General features: G+C 42.2%; 1 protein-coding gene across 2 annotated transcripts in view; it reads left to right on the top strand.

Moving 5' to 3' along the window:
- The window catches only part of LOC114663466 (beta-Ala-His dipeptidase-like), a 43,126-nt gene that overhangs the window by 7,088 nt on the left and 16,677 nt on the right, over positions 1-19,361 (top strand). Inside the window, exons 1-6 of one of the 2 annotated variants that reach the window (XM_028817216.2) lie at positions 1,432-1,588; positions 4,168-4,278; positions 9,585-9,728; positions 10,564-10,726; positions 15,599-15,687; positions 15,775-15,972. In XM_028817216.2, the coding sequence (XP_028673049.1) occupies positions 4,201-4,278; positions 9,585-9,728; positions 10,564-10,726; positions 15,599-15,687; positions 15,775-15,972 (672 nt within the window). In that variant the 5' untranslated portion in view covers positions 1,432-1,588; positions 4,168-4,200. Of the gene's footprint in view, positions 1-1,431; positions 1,589-4,167; positions 4,279-9,584; positions 9,729-10,563; positions 10,727-15,598; positions 15,688-15,774; positions 15,973-19,361 lie in introns of those variants that run through there. The other variant, XM_028817214.2, reaches the window with a different exon arrangement.

The raw sequence follows: 19,361 nt of genomic DNA, 5'->3' as shown, positions 1-19,361 counted from the left end.
TGGCTGGGATTGGCTCCAGCAGACCCCCGTGACCCTGTGTTCGGATTCAGCGGGTTGGAAAATGGATGGATGGATGGGTAGACAAATAAATAAATAGACACACACTTTGGTCTGAACAGACAATGAATTTGATATAAAGCAAAAAAAAAATCAAAAGAAAGAAAAGTTCTGACTTGGCTGTCACAGTCACGGTGAAGCATTATGCAGATGTATTGCAGTTCGTATTATGGAGCCCCCATAGCATTTCTCGACACGCTTCTACTGAATGATTCATTGTCTGAAAGTCCTCAGTGTTGCTGTGCCACAATGAGGATGTGCAGCATTGTTCATAATGGCACTCAGTTTTGCTTTAATTCTCTGTCACTATGTTCTGGGGGTTCAGAGTGTGTTCTATAACCGAACATGCCCTTTTAATTAGCTTGGGTGGGCCAATCTTGAATTGATGTTACCAGCCCAACACACCACAGTGTAGTAAAACGCACTGCACTGGCCATCAAAGAGTTGTAGAAGATGTGAAGGATGTTAAGTCCCACATTAAAGGAGTGCAGTCTCCTAAGGAAGAAGAGTCTGCTCTGACCTTTCTTCTTTAGTTCCTCTGTGTTCCAAGACCAGTCCAACGTGTCATTAATGTGGACCCCCAAGTACTTGTAGGAGTGGACCACCTCTTACATCCACTCCCTGAGTACTGACTGGACATAGAGGCTCTTCGGTGTGGTGAAAGTCAATAAGCAGTTTCTTGGTTTTGCTGATGTTTAAGATGCAGACCATTCTCTTTGCACCAAGAAACAAACTTTTCCACCTGACTCCTCTCCTCTGTGTCATCTCACTTTATCAATACTCCTCTTAAGTGCAAAATCATCTGAGAATTTCTGCATGGTCTCTAGAATTTGCTACTTCACTGCAAATAATTTGTAATTTCATCTTACCCTTCGAGCTTTCCATTTTCTCATCCAGACAATGCCAAGTAACTCAGCTAGTTTAAATATACATGAAATCAATGGGAAACAGTGCAGGGCACGATTGGTCCTGAAACGTTCAGTTTAAAGTACAACATTTAACATTTTGCCTGCCACGTATGCAACATATATTTACTACTTTGACTTCCTGAAATTAAGTGGATTCTATTGCACTCTTCACTTACGCTGCAAAGGATTTCCTCTTCCACGTGGAGGTGCCCCCTTGTCATTAGCCATGCTGTGTCCCTAAAGGGGACCATTTGATTAATGTCAGGCTGTGGACGCATTTATTCGTAAGAGGCGCGAGTCCCGTGCTTGTAGCAGGTCTGACCTGTCACTTTGCCCCCTGGTTAATAACTAAGCCGCACTCGTAGTCACTCTGTCACCGGGGTTGCCTAATGTGCAGTTTTCATGCCAGATTGGACTATTTTTGCAAGATCGTGCAGGGTCAAGGTTTGATTTGGCAGTGTGCAGGTTTCTGTGCTGTTTTCAAAGGGTACGTGCAGCCGCCCAAACGTCACAACTCCACAAGACAACGACGTCGATTGCGGCAAAACTTCAAGTGGGAAGGGCTGCGTCATGTGCGCGTGTCTGAACCAGAGGCGTAGGCGGCCACAGCAGACGTTCCAAGTGTAAGTATGTCCTCTTACGAGTTTTGTTTTTTAAGCCTGAGTGCCTTTTATGACACGTAGTGCCATCAGCCCGTTTACGCGCTGCCATTCCTTGTTTTGCACATTGTGGAATGTATGTGTATGAGTTTATATGGGCGCGTGCACGAGTCCGAACTTGAGACTCTGTCATGTGGAAGGCGCGGACACGAATGAAAGTGGCTGGCATAGCCGATTGGCGAGCAGCTCGCTCCCGCTGCGTCTGATGATGGCGAAATGCGCATTTCTCACCTGGCTGTCTGTCGTTCCGATTGGTGTGACCCTCAAGACAGCTTAACAGGGTTGCCAAGTCCTGGAAATATTTCCAGCCCAATGGCAGCCGAAAAACAGCCTGATGGCGCTCTGCACCAGGCCAATGAATGACGCTTTTGGCGACCGTGGGGAGGCTTGGCACTGTCGACGTCTGGGTTGGCTCCTCCATTTGAGCTTTGGCGCCGTTGAAGACCACGCGACTTTCTCCACTAAGTTACAGTAGAGCGTCTTTCACCCACGTGATCGTAAGGACATTTGACAGCGCATGCCTCACTTCAAGTTTCAGTTTTGCACAGACACTCACTCGCACATACCTGTACACCTGCATATACGCAACTCTGACGGGAGATTAAATATATCAGAGTATTCAGCACACTAATACATACTTACGCCTAGCCTGATGCAAGATCAGACATCCCAGTGTTAAAAAAACTGAAGCTAATCAAATCTAATTATGCCAGAGTGTGAGCAAGGGAGGTGTGTGAGTTACTGGTGTCCCATCTAAGGCTGAATTCTTTATCTTTACCCAATAGAACCTGACTCCCGACAATCCTGTATTGGGTTAAAAGATGGCAGGGTGGACAAAAAGAGTTATATATAAAGTTTTCAGTTTAACTATACAGTCATATGAAAAAGTTTAGGAACCCCTCTCAGCCTGCATAATAATTGACTCTCCTTTCAACAACAAAGATAACAGTGGTATGTCTTTCGTTTCCTAGGAACATCTGAGTACTGGGGTGTTTTCTGAACAGAGATGTTTAGTGAAGCAGTATTTAGTTGTATGAAATTAAATCAAATGTGAAAAACTGGCTGTGCACAAATATGGGTCCCCTTGTAATTTTGCTGATTTGAATGCCTGTCACTGCTCAATGCTGATTACTTGTAACACTAAATTGGTTGGATGAGCTTGTTAAGCCTTGAACTTCATAGACCGGTGTGTCCAATCATGAGATATAAAGGTATTTAAGGTGGTCAATCGCAAGTTGTGCTTCCTTCCCTTTGACTCTCCTCTGAAGAGTGACAGCATGGGATCCTCAAAGCAACTCTCCAAAGATCTGAAAACAAAGATTGTTCAGTCTCATGGTTTAGGGGAAGGCTACAAAAAGCCATCTCAGAGGTTTAAACTGTCAGTTTCAACTGTAAGGAATGGAATCAGGAAATGGAAGGCCACAGGCACAGTTGCTGTTAAACCCAGCAGGTCTGGCAGGCCAAGAAACATACAGGAGCGGCATATGAGCAGGATTGTGAGAATGGTTACAGACAACCCACAGATCACCTCCAAAGACCTGCAAGAACATCTTGCTACAGATGGTGTATCTGTACATCGTTCTACAATTCAGCGCAATTTGCACAAAGAACATCTGTATGGCAGGGTGATGAGAAAGAAGCCCTTTCTGCACTCACGCCACAAACAGAGTCGCTTGTTGTATGCAAATGCTCATTTAAACAAGCCAGATTCATTTTGGAACAAAGAGCTTTAGACTGATGAGACAAAAATTGAGTTATTTGGTCAAAACAAAAAGCGCTTTGTATGGCGGAAGAAGAACACCACATTCCAAGAAAAACATCTGCTACCTGCTGTCAAATTTGGTGGAGGTCCCATCATGCTGTGGGGCTAGTTCAGGGACTGGGGCCCTTGTTAAAGTTGAAGGTCGGAATTCAACCCAATATCAACATATTCTTCAGGATAATGTTCAAGCATCGGTCACAAAGTTGAAGTTATGCAGGGGTTGGATATTCCAACAAGACAATGACCCAAAACACAGTTGGAAATCTACAAAGGCATTCATGCAGAGGGAGAAGTACAAAGTTCTGGAATGGCCGTCACAGTCCCCTGACTTGAATATCATCGAAAATCTATGGGATGATTTGAAGCAGGCTGTCCATCAAATTGAACTGAACTGGAGAGATTTTGTATGAAGAATGGTCAGAAATACCTCCATCCAGAATCCAGACACTCATCAAAGGCTATAGGAGGACAGCATCTAGAGGCTGTCAGATTAGCAAAAGGAGGCTCAGCTAAGTATTAATGTCATGTCTCTGTTGGGGTGCCCAAATTTGTGCACCGGTCTGATTTGGTTATGATGCATATTACATATTTTCTGTTAATCCAATAAACTTAATGTCACTGCTGAAATACTACTGTCCCCATAAGGCATGTCAGATATAAAAAGGAAGTTGCTATTGTGAAAGCTCAGCCAATGAGAAACAAAAATCCAAAGAATTAAGAGGGGTTCCCAAACTTTTTCATATGACTGTATATATATATATATTTTTTTTTCCTTTCCCAGTTGACCCTCATTATATGTGCAGCTGTACTACAAATGACAACACAAGCGCCTACATCTGACACAGAGTTGCTTTTTAATTATATCGACAAAAATCAGGATATGTTTGTGCAGGTAAGTGACATCTGTTTTGTTACTCTTTTTTATGATAACAGTGCCCCCAAGTGTAGGATGTGTAAAATTGTTCCATTATTATTATTGCAACAAATCAAAATGCTCTGACAGAAAATGCTGTTCTTGGTGGGATCATGTTAGAGGTAAACACCCCATTAAACAAACTGTTGAATTATTAACAAACAAACAATATACTATTTTGTCTGTTATATTTTGAACTAATCATTTTCCAGTTATTCATTGCTGAACCATTCACATGTAGCCATAGCCACCCAACACTGGGCACAAGACAGGGCAGCAACCATAAATGGGGCACCAGTTGATTTGAGAGCCACTGTCATCCACAATTGTACCAATTGATCAGACACGCACATTCAAGATGCGATTGTGGCCTGGTGTGGACTGGTGACCTCCTTGCAACCATTCTAGGTGAGTTAATCTCCAGCCCCCATTACAAAACTGATTTAGGACAAAGCATGTTTGAAAATGGATGGGTGGAAGAACAGCAGCAAAGAAATTGTGCTAGAAAGGAATACGTCATGCCAACCCTTTACATACATCATAAGTGCCAAGGAAGTCATTAGCTACAAAACGGAGCGTCTGTTACAGCAGGGCTCCCCAACTCCGGTCCTGGAGGCCCACAGTGGCTGCAGGCTTTCATTCTAACTCTCCTCTTCACTTGTGACCTGTTTTTATTGTTACTTAACTTCTTTTAAATTAATATTCATCAACCTGCTCTTGAAGACTCAGACCCCTTAATTATTTCTTTTTCCTTAATTAGCTGCCAAACAATAATGTGATACAAAATGTGCCCATCACACAATATCTGAAAATAAAAAAAGATGACGGTCTCAGGAATGTTGATCTGCGCCGGTCCACAAAACATTTTAACAGCACTCTTTGAAAAGAGAAAAATCAAGAACTTTGGAAATGTATGCAGTTGCACAATAAGAGTAACAACAAGCCATGGAATTAAAGAACAGATTTAATTAACGACAAGACTCGGCGCCTAATTAAGCAGCTGGTTGGAGTGCATTTGGTTGGAGTTTGAGGCCCTGACTTAGTTGGTCTTCTGTTGGCTCACTCACTTCACATTTCATTTCTGTTTGGGTGCCATTCAAGGAAAAAAAAATGAAGCAATTCAGAGGAGCGATGAAGAAATTCAGGAGAACAAATCTTAACAAACAAGTCAATTAAAATTAATTCAAAAGATGTTAATTAGCAGCCGAAACAGGTCACTAAATAAGAAAAGGGCTACAATGCAAACCTGCAGCCACTGTGGTCCTCCAGGACTGGAGTTGGGGACCCCTGTGTTACAGGATTATCATAAGGGAGGTGATCAAGAAAGAGAGAATATAATTATCAAATAGAAACAACAGATGAAGACGGCAACCATGGTTGCTCTCTTATCCTGCCTATATTGGTTTTTACCCCTGTCTATGAAATGAGAGGGCAGATGCATTTATCCAATTCCAACCCAGGACCAAACAGCCCTTTTCACACACCTGTAGTTAAGTACAGCATATCTCTTGACTCTGTCTTCCAGTTGTCACTTGAGCTTTGGTCCCAGATTTCCCACTAGTTTCTCTGCTGTGGTGTGAATTTAAATCTCCTGCAAGGATCACCCCAGCCAACCCCTGGCATTAAGGATGAGGAGCCGTATATGTTTACTATAGGAGTAGGAGGCTAGAACTCCCTCTAGTGTCTGCTGGAGTACCTGCACCCAGAGCCTTCAGCTGCCTTTAAAACAAATGCATGCAGAAATAGGAAGAGCATCCACTAGGATTGTTTTTGGGAACATTGTAACATGCATTCATAAATAGATCCAAAGATGGTATATGGGGGTGCTATTTTAATGTTGAACTAGGGGGCTCTGCCCCCTGCTCGCTTTGTTCGCCAACCCTCAGGCCAGCCAGTTCGTGTCTCTGCCTCTCGCGTATGGGTAAGTGGATGTACAATTTAAACAGATTGTTATTTTCATGGGAATTGCCACATATGCATAATAGAACTAACTATTTTACGTCACACCGAGTAATTAATCATAGTTAAAAATAGTAAAAGGTAATAAATTGAAATAAAATTATGTTTCATGTTGTGTTACTATTATCGCTGACAATTCGTCACGTTGGTTTATTATAAATGTGACCGTGATCTTTCGGATTATATAGAAATTCAAGAAAACTTTTTTGTCCGTGTTTTTGAGATAAATTTTGTGTAAGTGCGATACTTTTGGACGTATGGATTTGTATCCCTTATTGGCTGTAGAATTTCTAATATGTCCAGTTGTTTAAGTCTTTCAATTCTATGTTGCATCACAAACCTGACCGAATTGTGTTTTCTTCGAAATTAAACTTGTCGTAGCTTTAATTGTTGCAGGACCACTGATTCTCATAGCGTATGGTCCAGAATCGTGTAAATCTACGTTTTGAGCATTGAATGATGCGAACGAGAACAGATTATTGTAGCTTTGGATATTTTGCCTGTAGTGTTTATGGATTTCACTTTCACCAAACAATGAATCTTTTAATTCTCATGGATACCCCTCTTTTCCCTGATGGCAACACGAATTAGACGATTTACAAGTCTACGACTTAAAGTTTAAAGCCGAACAATATCTACATACTTCTGACATATCACCTATGTCCATATATTCGATCTCTTTTCGCTGTTCCGTTATTTCACCGAGTAATAATTTCCATTTGTTAGCGCTAATGAGATTTTTACTATGTTTTTGAGACTTTCAAATTTTAGTACTTTCATTATCTCTAATCTACTCTGCATGTGTATTGCTCCAACGTTTTTGAACCTCTTTACGATGTTCTGCTTTGTTATCTACTCTATGTCTTTTATTTCCGTCCCCGCTCGGACCTGCTAGGTTTTCAGTTCCACTTGGTCCAGGCTGATTATTACTTTCCTGTCTAACAAAAGCATTCACACGAATGAGAGTTGAGTGGACCGTGGGAGTGTTTGAAAATGGTTGAGAGGAGGACGGGACTTGAAAAAATCTCATGGCCAAAGTCTCATCTGGAAAAAAGTCTTGTCACAGGATTTTTTTATATAACAGAGAGATGTAATACAAATTTCTTTATTCCTCCCAATATTGCATCTTGTGAATTACAGCGATCATCAGATATTCATGTTTTGTCAAGTTGCACAGTTGGTGACAAAAGTTTATATGTTACTTTGGTGGCATGAACACAGTGGCTATAGAATTATTTGTAAAATTACCATTAACATCAAAAACACTTTTCCCTCCATCGCGAGTCTCCTCAACTGATACAGAGTAGTCTTCTAATTTTTTTTCAAGTTTTGCAATTTCATCTTTTTATTCAGTCATGAGTATTTTGGATGAACTCTTTATTTTTGGTCCACTTTGTGGTTTTTCTAGCTATTTTCCACACACTATGCAGTTGCACGTTTCTAGCTTCATTTTGAAACCAGATAACTCATGCGACAGTTCCGAATGGCCTATTGTTGGCAGATGATCCATATACTTTCACACCAGCACTCCTTGCATTGGTTAATTCACTAATCTTAGTGTATTTTCTCATTCTTCATGGTATACAACTTACAAATAAAAGATCTGATAGAAGACTACCTTGTCTAATTACAGTGTCAATCGGTGATGCATAACTGACTTTTATTTTATTTGTTCACATTCAAATGAACTTATTGCCTTAAGTGGTAGACTTCAATAAAGTGACAATCATCAGATGTACATTGACCAAAGCCATGCCCCAAATCTCTTATTATCATCAACTGTCTACTTCTTTCCTTTCAGAAAGTGCACAGATTTGGTCACTGTATATTACTTTGTTAATTACCTGTCTTAATAACTTGCCAAAAGTTTTACTAAAATTTTATAATCCATGCAAAGTAACATAACAGGTCTCCAGTCCATTATATTCATGCCACCCTCTTTCTACTATACCAGACCAGGCAAAATGTATTCTGAGGTTTTTCAGTTAGGGAAGGTAGAGTCAGGTACAAGCGGCACCAAAGGCCTGGCAAAGCATCACCAGAGTGGAAACCCAACACTTGGAGAAGGCTAGGGGTTCAGACTTCAGGCAGTCATTGACCGGAAAGGACTTTCAACCAAATATTGAAAGTGGTCATTATATTTATGATTATGTTAGTTTGTTCAAATACTTTTGAGCTCCTGGAAATGGGGGCCATGTAGAAAAATGGCTGTCATTTCTAAATGACTCAAACAATATTTTTGGTATACCCTTTAAATTAAAGCAGAACGTCTACACTTCAATCACAGAATGATTGCTTTATGTCATATCCATTGTTGTGATATACAGAGCCAAAATTATAAAAATTTTTTAACTGTCCAAATACTTATAGACCCAACTGTAGTCATCCTCTCTAATCATGGTGCTAGTGAGCAGTGATGTGTTCCATTTAATCAGCCCATACAAGTATGAACTTCACAGTTCTCTGTATATGAGATAATAATAACCACACATACCCACTAAACCTGTAATCTACTCTCTATATATAAAACCCTAAGCCTAAAAGTGCAACGATTTTGTGCAACGTTTTTATGTCACGCTTTAAATCGGGCTTATTTTAAAACCTACATATATATGTCTGGTATCATTCTTTTCAGAATTTGTCGAACTTTAATGTGATGTTGTTAGATTTTCAGATTCTTATTCTGTTTTTAAATTTATAAACTAAAAAATATCAAGAACTAACGTCCTGCGAGACGAGACTTTATGCCAAGAGATTTAACTAGGCCCGGGGCCGGAAATAAAAGACAAAGAGTAGGACCGCTGCTGTACAGGCTTTTAAATGTTTCGAAGCGCCGCGTGAGATGCAGATCACACGGCACAGCAGCAGCAGCAGCAGCTGATCGAGCAAAGAGGAGGTAAAAACAACTGTATTTGTTTCCCATTGTATCACCGTTTAAGAGGGAGTTTGGGAGGAGCGACCACATCTCCTTGGGGTGCGTTCAGCCCCCCTCTTCACAACACGAGTGGCACAGACGTGAAGTGGCTGGTGCATAGCGCAGGCCAGGGGGGTTGGTGAGCAAAGCGAGCAGGGGGTAAGCCCCCTAGTGACCCTATAATTGTATTCTTTAGTGCTCCTACCTGTTGTATTTTAGATGAGATCGCTAGGGCTCATCAATGCTTTCATTCTGAAGTAAACGTTGTTCACTGGTTTTCAAAGGTGGAGGTGGGAACTGAGATATAGTCAGAGAAAGATTTTCTGATGCTACAGGAGAGAAGACAGTTTGAATGAAGCTCTGTAGACTTAATGCACATCGGTACAGCCAATTGCTTTATTGTTTCTTGCAGACTCTGAAGGAATGGGTGGCAATAGAAAGCGACTCAAGCAGTTCTGCCCTGTTTGGGAAAGTAATGCAGATGGTGAACGTGACAGCAGAAAAGATCCGATCACTGGGAGGTGATGTGGAGCTGGCTGACATTGGAAGTCAACAGGTACTGAAATTCCTGTCTGGTTAACATGAGTTAAAGTGACGAACACGGAAGTAAAGATGTGCACACTTACTTGAATTTCTTAGCTCAGTCTTAATACACAAAATATACAAGTAAGTTTAATTTTTAAAATACAAGTATCTTTAATATAATAATTTATTTTTTGAAAAAATTTTAAATACTTTTTTTTTTATCTTGACTGGGTTTTTTAATGAGGCAGTGGCTGCAGATAAAGCCATCAGCTGACATAAATGAAAATCCCCTCTCTGAATGGAAAATCCAACATTAATAAATCAAATGCAGTGCATTAAGGGGATTTATAAATCAAATGTTGAGTGGCATGGCAGTGTTCTGGTTAGCACTCGTGCCTCACAACTTGGAGTGCCAAGTTTGACTTCTAGCCTAGGCAATGCCTTTATTGAATTGGCATGTTCTCACAGTGTCAATGTGGGCTTTTCTCCAGGAACACTCGTTTTCTTCCCACATCCCAAAGACATGCATTGTACACTATTTAACATCTTTAAATTGTCCCTATATGAGTGAGTACGTAAATGACTGTGCCCTTCAATGGAATGGCAGTGCTTCCATTAGGGATACATCTGTAATGCAGTGTGCCATAAGGTCGAGGGCACAATCCAAAATGACACCGATACATCTCTCATTGGTCTGCTGGAGAAGGAGTTTGGTAGAATAAACACTTGACACGTTGGAGTGGAGGCCTTATGTGGCATCTCCGACCCCAGGACTTTTTTTTCTCTTTTAGGTAAGTCTATAGGCATTGACTATTCAAACAGTTGAAAACTCAATATAAGTTATATGACTTGCTTTTCTTTAACAGATGCCAGATGGGGAGATAGTCCAGCTACCTCCGGTCATCTTAGCTGAGCTTCCAAAAGACTCAAATAAGCCTACTTTATGCATTTATGGCCATGTGGATGTGCAGCCAGCTAAGAAGGAGGATGGCTGGCTTACAGAGCCTTATGTCTTAACAGAAATCAATGGTTGGTGTATTGTTCACAGTATTTGAACTTACAAAGCAAAAACATTAAAATAATAGCTATTGTATGAGCAGTTACTATGTATATAAAAACCTGACTAATTTAAAATGTATGTTTCATGGTGATACAGTGATTCACACTGCTTGTACTACATAGCTCCAGAAATTAGGTTTTGATTCCCAGCTTCTCCTAGCATGTGTGTGGAGTTGGCACATTTTATCTGTCACTTTGTGGAGCTTCTCAGCAGTTTCCAGTTTCTTCCCATGTCTTTAAAATGAGCAAGTTAGAACATTAGAACACTCTTTACGAGAACAGGTCATTCAGCCCAAAAAAGCTTGCCAGTCCTATCCACTTATTTCTTCCAAAAAAACATCCAGTCGAGTTTTGAAAGTCGCCAACGTCTTATTGTCTACCACACCAGTTGGCTGCTTATTCCAAGTTTCTATCATTCTTTGTGTAAAGAAAAACATCCTAATGTTTGTGCGAAATTTACCCTTAACAAGTTTCCAACTGTGTCCCCGTGTTCTTGATGAATTCATTTTAAAGTCAGCGTCTCGATCCACTGTACTAATTCCCTTCAGAATTTTAAACACTTCAGTCATGTCACCTCTTAATCTTCTTTTGCTTAAATTGTAAAGGCTTTTAATCTTTCCTCATAATTCAACTCCTGTAGTCCTGAATCAGCCTAGTCGCTCTTCTCTGGACCTTTTCTTGTGCTGCTATGTCCTTTTTGTAGCCTGGAGACCCAAACTGCACCCAGTACTCCAGATGAGGCCTCACCAGTGTGTTATAAACTTCAGCAGAACCTCCTGTGACTTGTACTCCACACATCAGGGCGCTATATAACCTGACATTCTGTTAGCCTTCTTAATGGCTTCTGAATACTGTTGGGAAGTCGATAGCTTAGAGTCCACTATGACTCCTAAATCCTTCTCATAAGGTGGACTCTCGATTTTCCCACCGCCCATTGTGTATTCAAACCTCACATTTTTAGTTCCTATGTGTAATACTTTACATTTACTGGCATTAAATTTCATCTGCCACAAATCTGCCCAAGCCTGTATGCTATCCAACTCCTTCTGTAATGATACTGTATAACGGATTCCAAATTATCTGCTACCTTAACCAGCTTGTTACTTATATTCCTATCTAAATCATTTATATATATTAAAAATAGCAGTGGCCCCAGTACTAACCCCTGCTGCTCACCACTCTTAACGTTTGCCAATTCTAATGCGGTTCCTCGCATCATCACCCTCTGCTTCCTGTGTCTGAGCCAATTCTGCACCCATCTAAAAACATCACCCTGAACTGCCACTTCTTTTAATTTGATGCCCAGCCTCTCGTGTGGCACCTTATCAAATGCTTTCTGAAAGTCCAGATAAATAATATCATCTGCTCCACTTTGATCGGATCCTTTTGTTGCCTCCTCAAAGAATTCCAGCATGTTAGTAAAACACGACCTCCCTCTTCTGACCCCCATGCTGACTGTTCCTAATAACTCCTGTCCTTGCCAGGTGTTGCTCAATCTTATCCTTAATAATTCCTTCCATTAATTTTCCTGTGATGAATGTTAATCTTACTGGCCTATAGTTGCTTGGATCTGCCCTGTCACCCTTTGTATATAATGGGATGATATTTGCCATTTTCCAGTCCTTCGGAATCTCTCCAGTGCGCAGTGACTTCCTAAAAATAAGTGTCAAGGGTTTATATATGTACTCGCTAGCATCCTTAAGAACTTGAGGGTAACTATTATCTAAGTTAGGCTAGCAGGTGGCTTAAAACTAGCCATTGTGGATGGGTGAATGAATACAGGGTGAGTCCCAAAAAGTGCTGGGGTGCCAGCAGGATTGCTCCTTTTAATTCCAAACAAATGTAAATCAAAATCGGTGCACGAGGGTGCAAAAAAGAAATAAGAATAATATTGCCTTCTTGGCTTCCTAAGGTTGATAGCTCCATTCTTTGGCAAGTCCATGTCCATCTGGAGACGTCAAACCTGTATAGACTTTTGGCCGGAAAGGTCAATTGTACTCAAGGGGTGTCTTCTCACCTCTGCAGAACAGAGAAAAGACCAGACTGTTAGTGACAGCACCCCCTCTCTCCTTGGCAGTAGGGAATCCATTCCTGGATGGGTTTTTCATTTCATTCCCGGGAATCCCGGGCTCCCAGGCATCTCACATGTGAACGGTTTTAGAACGACCGACACTTATTTTTAATAAAACTACTGCAATATTTTGACACAAATACAAGACTAACCTTATTTACAAGCAGTTCATGTTTTCATAGAAGTGCATGTATCTTTAGTTGTGGTAATAAGAGCAGAGAAAGCACAACGTCTTCACAGGTGGTGCAGTGGTAGTGCTGCTGCTTTGCAGTAAGGAGATTGTGGGTTCGCTTCTTGGTTCCTCCCTGTGTGGATAGCTTTGAGTACTGAGAAAAGCGCTATATAAATGTAATGAATTATTATTAACGTGTCCAGCGTGCAGTCATCCATGTGAGAGCGCAACTTCATGCAGAAGTACACCAGCCGCTGAGAAAGCACGCTCTGCCTCCAGTGAAGTAGGCGGCACAATCATCAGATACTGATACTACTTGTTTTAAACAACGCCTGCGCTTGCCGTTGCTCTGAAACACCGCCATTTCATCTTTTACTGATGCATCCAGTTTCTTGTCATCATTCTGTGATGGCAAGTTTCTTGGCACAGATAATGAGAACGCAACAGACTGACGCATTGCAATTTCAAGTTGCTGTTCAAAGCTGTTGTCTGATGAAGTGCAAGCTGCAGCAATGGCGCCACCTTAATTATTTTCAACTATAACTCTGTTATTTCTTCATCGATTTTTATACATTTACACGCTATATATATGCGAGCTTGGCCGTTCCCGTTTTCCCGGGAATTACAGCAGTTTCATTCCCAGGAATGCCGGAATGAAAAATGGGAAATGAAAATAGGGAATGGATTCCCTACTTGGCAGGGTATTGTTGTAATCAGAATATAAGTTTAAAGTCACTGAGCTCTGTACAAAAAATACTTTATAAATCCACTCACATGTACAGGCCAGGCCAAAGTTAGCACACAGGGGCTCTCAGCATTTAGAAGTGCTAGGCAAGCATTTGAAGAAAGAAAGGTACAACTACGAAAATGGGCATTGTACTATTTCTGTATGTTAGAGATAGTACTAGGGTGTTGTACCGTGTTAGCCATTATGAATGTAGAGAAAAGCCAAGCAAAATGACACCTTTTATTGGCTAACTAGGAAGATTACAATATGCAAGCTTTCGAGGCAACTCAGGCCCCTTCTTCAGGCAAGATGTAATCAATGTAATGTAATGTAATTGTATGTTAGAGATGAAATTGAATCCTCACCTTGCCTTGTTTGGAACATAACTAAAGGCCTACACGTGGAGAAAACAGTGTAAAAGACTTGGACAGCAGCCAAACACCTCGAAGCCGACGGACGGAAGGGTGATAACGTCATCCGTCCTGAAACTCCTTCCATCGCAGCGACGAAAAATGGCAGACTGTATACATCGAGATCCCACCTTGATAAAAGTCTTGCCATGTGGACTCCTTCGTCTGTAATGCCACGTAAATCGTTATTAAAGAAAGCTAAGTTATTTTCTCTTATCGCCATATCACTATGGGAGGGATATCGCCTTTTTACATTATATCTATATAGTTTCGGGTTACTTAAAATGCCGCAATTACAAAAAAACTTGTTCTAAGTAGGGAGCTAGTGACTCCTAGAGGAAATAATTGTGCACCTATGATTAGCCCTGAGGGTGTTTCTGTGACGCGCATGTGTGACACCATGAGTGGGTGTGTGACCTGTAATGACCTGCCATCCCATCTTCGGCTGCTCTCTGCCTCAAGCCCATAGCAGCTGGAATAGACTATGGTACCCTACAACTCTTTACTGGAATAAGTGGGTTCAAAAAATGAAAGGCTGCCTACAAAATACATTTTGTAAAATAGAGATTGATTGCGTGGTTTTTAATAGACTTCTGTAATTAAAGTATATGCATAAATAAGAAAAACTAATTACTTGGAAAAAGAAACTTTCAAGGGCGGCACAGTGGCGCAGTGGTAGCGCTGCTGCCTCACATTAAGGAGACCTGGGTTCACTTCCCAGGTCCTCCCTGCATGGAGTCTGCATGTTCTCCCCGTGTTTGTGTGGGTTTCCTCCCAGAGTCCAAAGGCATGCAGGTCAGGTACATTGGCGATCCTAAATTGTGCTTGGTGTATGTGCCCTGTGTTGGGCTGGCAACCTGCCCAGGGTTTGTTTCCTGCTGTGCACCCTGGATTGGCTCCAGCAGACCCCTGTGACCCTGTAGTTAGGATATAGCGGGTTGGATAATGGATTGATGGAAGAAACTTTCAAATATACTTTTCTGTGACATATTAGCCATCCATCTGTTTTGCAACACATTTACCCATAACTGAGACTAATTGCTCCTGTAGCTGAGGATCGGACCGCCAAGGTCCCCGCCTTTGGCCACCACCCGACTCACACTGCACCCAACCTCCTTGGCTCCTCCTAAAGGTGGTGAGCCCATGGGAAGAATGACCCATGTTGCCTCTTCAGGCAGTGCCCGGCCGAGCCCCATGGGTGCAGGCCCGGTCACCAGGCGTTTGCCATCGAGCCCCACCTGCGACCCACAGGTTGAGAACCGCTGATCTAGATGATACTGTTATACACAACTGAGGAGATCCTTTTGAAAATTATTTTAATATAAATCTCATTCAGGTCACACGTCATATTACCACATGCAGAGAGCAGCACTGTTTCCAAGAGCTTGTTTTTACTCCTCTTAGTTCCTGTATGTTTCCATAATCGTTAGTGGCTTGACTTGCCTGACCACTACCGTTGCAGGTAACCTGTATGGACGAGGAGCCACAGACAATAAGGGACCTGTTTTAGCCTGGCTACATGCCGTGGAAGCCTACCAAGCCTTAAAGCAGGTCAGATGTTGTTACTGTTTGTCTCTCTCTTAAAGTCCACATTTTAGAATGCCTAAATAATAAAGTATCATTCTGTTTTGACTTTAGGACCTTCCTGTGAACATTAAGTTTATCATTGAGGGATTGGAGGAGATCGGCTCATATGGTCTGGATGCACTGACTAAACAGCGGAACGATACCTTTTTCGCAGATGTGGACTACATAGTCATTTCAGACAACATCTGGATCAGCAACAAACCAGGCCTGACATATGGGACTCGAGGCGACTGCTATTTTTATGTGAAGGTATGGCGGTCAGTTAGGCAGAACCATTTTACATATTTACTGTATACTAATCTAATCTGATTATTCCTGAGTTTTTTTAGGTATATCTATTAATCCTCACGTGATGTGTATGTAGAATTTGTGCTTTTGGGACTTCACTGAGCCCAAGTGTGTGAGATTTACGAATAGCGGAGCTTCATACCACTTCGAAAAAATACACACATTCGGCACTGAATATAAATGAACTGCTTCAGCTTGGACGAATGCTTTTTCACACAGGGACCTTGGATGACGGATAAATAAAAATAAATAAATAAATCAACAATCCGATTGAGAAGGCAGGCCTAGTTATGTACAAGGGGGCTCTGCCCCCTGCTCGCTTCGCTCGCCTACCCTCAGCGTTGGGTATCCTGAAATACATTAGTCAAGCTCGTTTGTTTTGGAGCCGTGCCCGCTTTGCCTGCGGCATTTCAGACGTGCGTTGTAGGCGCCTGCGTTCATTGATTTTATCCAGGCGGGCTCGTGTTTGTATATCCGTCAGTCGAGCTCGTTCGTTTTGAACCCGTGCCTTCTTTGCTTCCGCAGTTTCAGACGCGTGTTTCAGACGCGTGTTGTAGGCGCCTGCGTTCATTGATTTTATCCAGGCGGGCTCGTGTTTGTATATCCGTCAGTCGAGCTCGTTCGTTTTGAACCCGTGCCTTCTTTGCTTCCGCAGTTTCAGACGCGTGTTGTAGGCGCCTGCATTCATTGATCTTATCCAGGTGGGCACGTGTTTGTATCGTTGAGCTGTATTGTGTTTGAATTTGGTGTAAAGCGTTCAGCGGTTTGTACAATCCCAAGCAGCACATTATTCCTAACTTCACTCCGCAGTAGTGCCACTCACAATATGGCGGTGACGCCTGCGCCTTCACTCCACAGTAGTGCCACACACAATATGGCGGTGACGTCTGCAGCTTCTGTACTATCTTTGTGGACCTGTGGGGCCTCCGTAGCCTCTGACGTGTGACTTGGCGGGGGTTGTGTGGTTGTGTCGTTAGTCGTTAGCTATGGGCGCGTTGTTGCTTCATTTCTCATTCACGTTAGTTGAGCTGTTTCGTTCTTGGTCTGTGACTCCTTCGTTCGCGGTGGATACGACTTCGCTTGAGGGTCTATGAGACGCGCGCCTGCGCAGTACGTTTCATGGTCCCATCGCTGTGTCCCTGCGTCCATATCCGGTTTATTCTCGGTTAGTAATATGGATGGAACACACTCTTGAGATGCTGGAGTTATCAGTGATTAGCATTACAGCTATAAACCTCATTCATGAGGCCCAAGCAGGTGGAGTAAAGTAGCTACAATGCTTCTGTTGTCTGCGTATTACATTGGACAACAAAATAGGCCGATAAGACCAAGTTTCAAAATCCATCCATCCATCCATCCATTTTCCAACCCGCTGAATCTGAACACAGGGTCATGGGGGTCTGCTGGAGCCAATCCCAGCCAACACAGGGCACGAACCAATCCTGGGCAGGGTGCCAACCCACCGCAGGACACACACAAACACACCCACACACCAAGCACACACTAGGGCCAATTTAGAGTCGCCAATCCACCTAACCTGCATGTCGTTGGACTGTGGGAGGAAACCGGAGCGCCCGGAGGAAACCCACACAGACACGGGGAGAACATGCAAACTCCACGCAGGGAGGACCCGGGAAGCGAACCCAGGTCCCCAAGTCTCCCAACTGCGAGGCAGCAGCGCTACCCACTGCACCACCGTGCCGCCCATTTTCAATATCTTAGACCCTTATTTGATATTTTTATTATCATTTTTGATTTTTTCACCCTTCCTCTACATGTTTTTTCTATTTTTAACATTTTCTCCCTAATGCTAGCAAGCTGGACGGACACACAAATATACAGACATATACACACAGACACTTTTTATATTATTAAGGTGGATACCCTGGAAGTTACAGTCTCTTGGATGTAAACAGTGTTAACTTTTGAAGTGCACAGTCTACCGGAATGTACTTTTAATGCGTGTAATAATAAAAAGCATTGTATGTTTCATTCTAACAGATGGCACATCACAAACATTAGCACTGCTTTTATGAATCCCATACCAAATGGGATATAACACAGACAAACCAACCTGACAGATACACGGACACTCTTCCTTGTATTAAGGTGTGTGGTCCTGGCCCTGCGTTACAATACACTTGCCTGCCTCTGTTTCTTGTCAGGATCAATGCCACAATTACCACTTATAAAATGAAGCCATGAATTTTAAACATTCTTGATTATCACGGCACCAGAAAGTGACAACATGTTGGACTCTGTACACATAAGGCTGATTCCAGGGCTACAGGGGTTGAATTATGAGGAAAGGTTAAAAGAGCTGAGCCTTTAGAGTTTAAGCAAAAGAAGATTAAGAGGTGACATGACTGAAGTGTTTAAAATTATGAAGGGAATTAGTCCAGTGGATCAAGACTGGGAGTTTAAAAAGAGTTCATCGAGAACATGGGGACACAGTTGGAAACTTATTAAGGGTAAATTTTGCACAAACAGTAGGAAGTTTTTCTTTTACGCAAAGAATGATAAACAGGAATAAGCTAACAAGTAGTGTGGTAGACGGTAAGACTTTGGGGACTTTCAAAACTTTTTTTGGAAGAATTAAGTGGATAAGACTGGCAAGCTTTGTTGGCCTGTTCTAATCTAGAGTGTTCTATTGTTCTAATAACACTACTACCACTGCAGCTATTAGTAGGATTGTAATAAAGACATCATAACATTAAAAATATATACACAAAGAGTAACACACTTGTTCAAAATTCATCTGTTCTGGTGAGGGGTTAAGGTGACAGCACCAGTTGGACAGAACAGACCACTCTATCCCCAGCTACAGTGTCCAGCTTTCCCTGAGGAATTCTCTTTTGTGCTCAAAGGCCAGCTGAGAGATATAAAATCCCTCCATCATGAGAGGGTCAGCTCTCAAGTCTTTTCTCAGTTGGTCATGTCTGCTACACTTCCCGTTTTAGGCACCCAGGGGCATCCACATCTCACATCATCCATAGGAACTGAGGCTCTACTTCGATGTCCTTCTATATTGTTTAGTTGCTTATGTTGTGATCCTGCGGTGGGTTGGCACCCTGCCCAGGATTGGTTCCTGCCTCGTGCCCTGTGTTTGCTGGGATTGGCTCTAGCAGACCCTCTGTGACCCTGTGTTCGGATTCAGTGGGTTGGAAAATGGATGGATGGATGTTGTGATGGAGAGGAGCCCAGCACCTCTGTGCAAGAACCTCACCTACAGCCACTTACACTCATGACCTCAGGATCATTTCTAATGGAGTAACCATCAGAGAATTCCACCATTTCAACACCCAACCTCAACTGATGGGCTTTAGTTCATTGATACTGCAATCCATAAC

The sequence above is a fragment of the Erpetoichthys calabaricus genome, chromosome 13 (genome assembly GCF_900747795.2).
Source record: "Erpetoichthys calabaricus chromosome 13, fErpCal1.3, whole genome shotgun sequence".
Lineage (NCBI taxonomy): Eukaryota > Metazoa > Chordata > Cladistia > Polypteriformes > Polypteridae > Erpetoichthys > Erpetoichthys calabaricus.
Note: the sequence above shows the minus strand (reverse complement) of the source record. Positions and strands in the feature narration are given on the sequence as shown.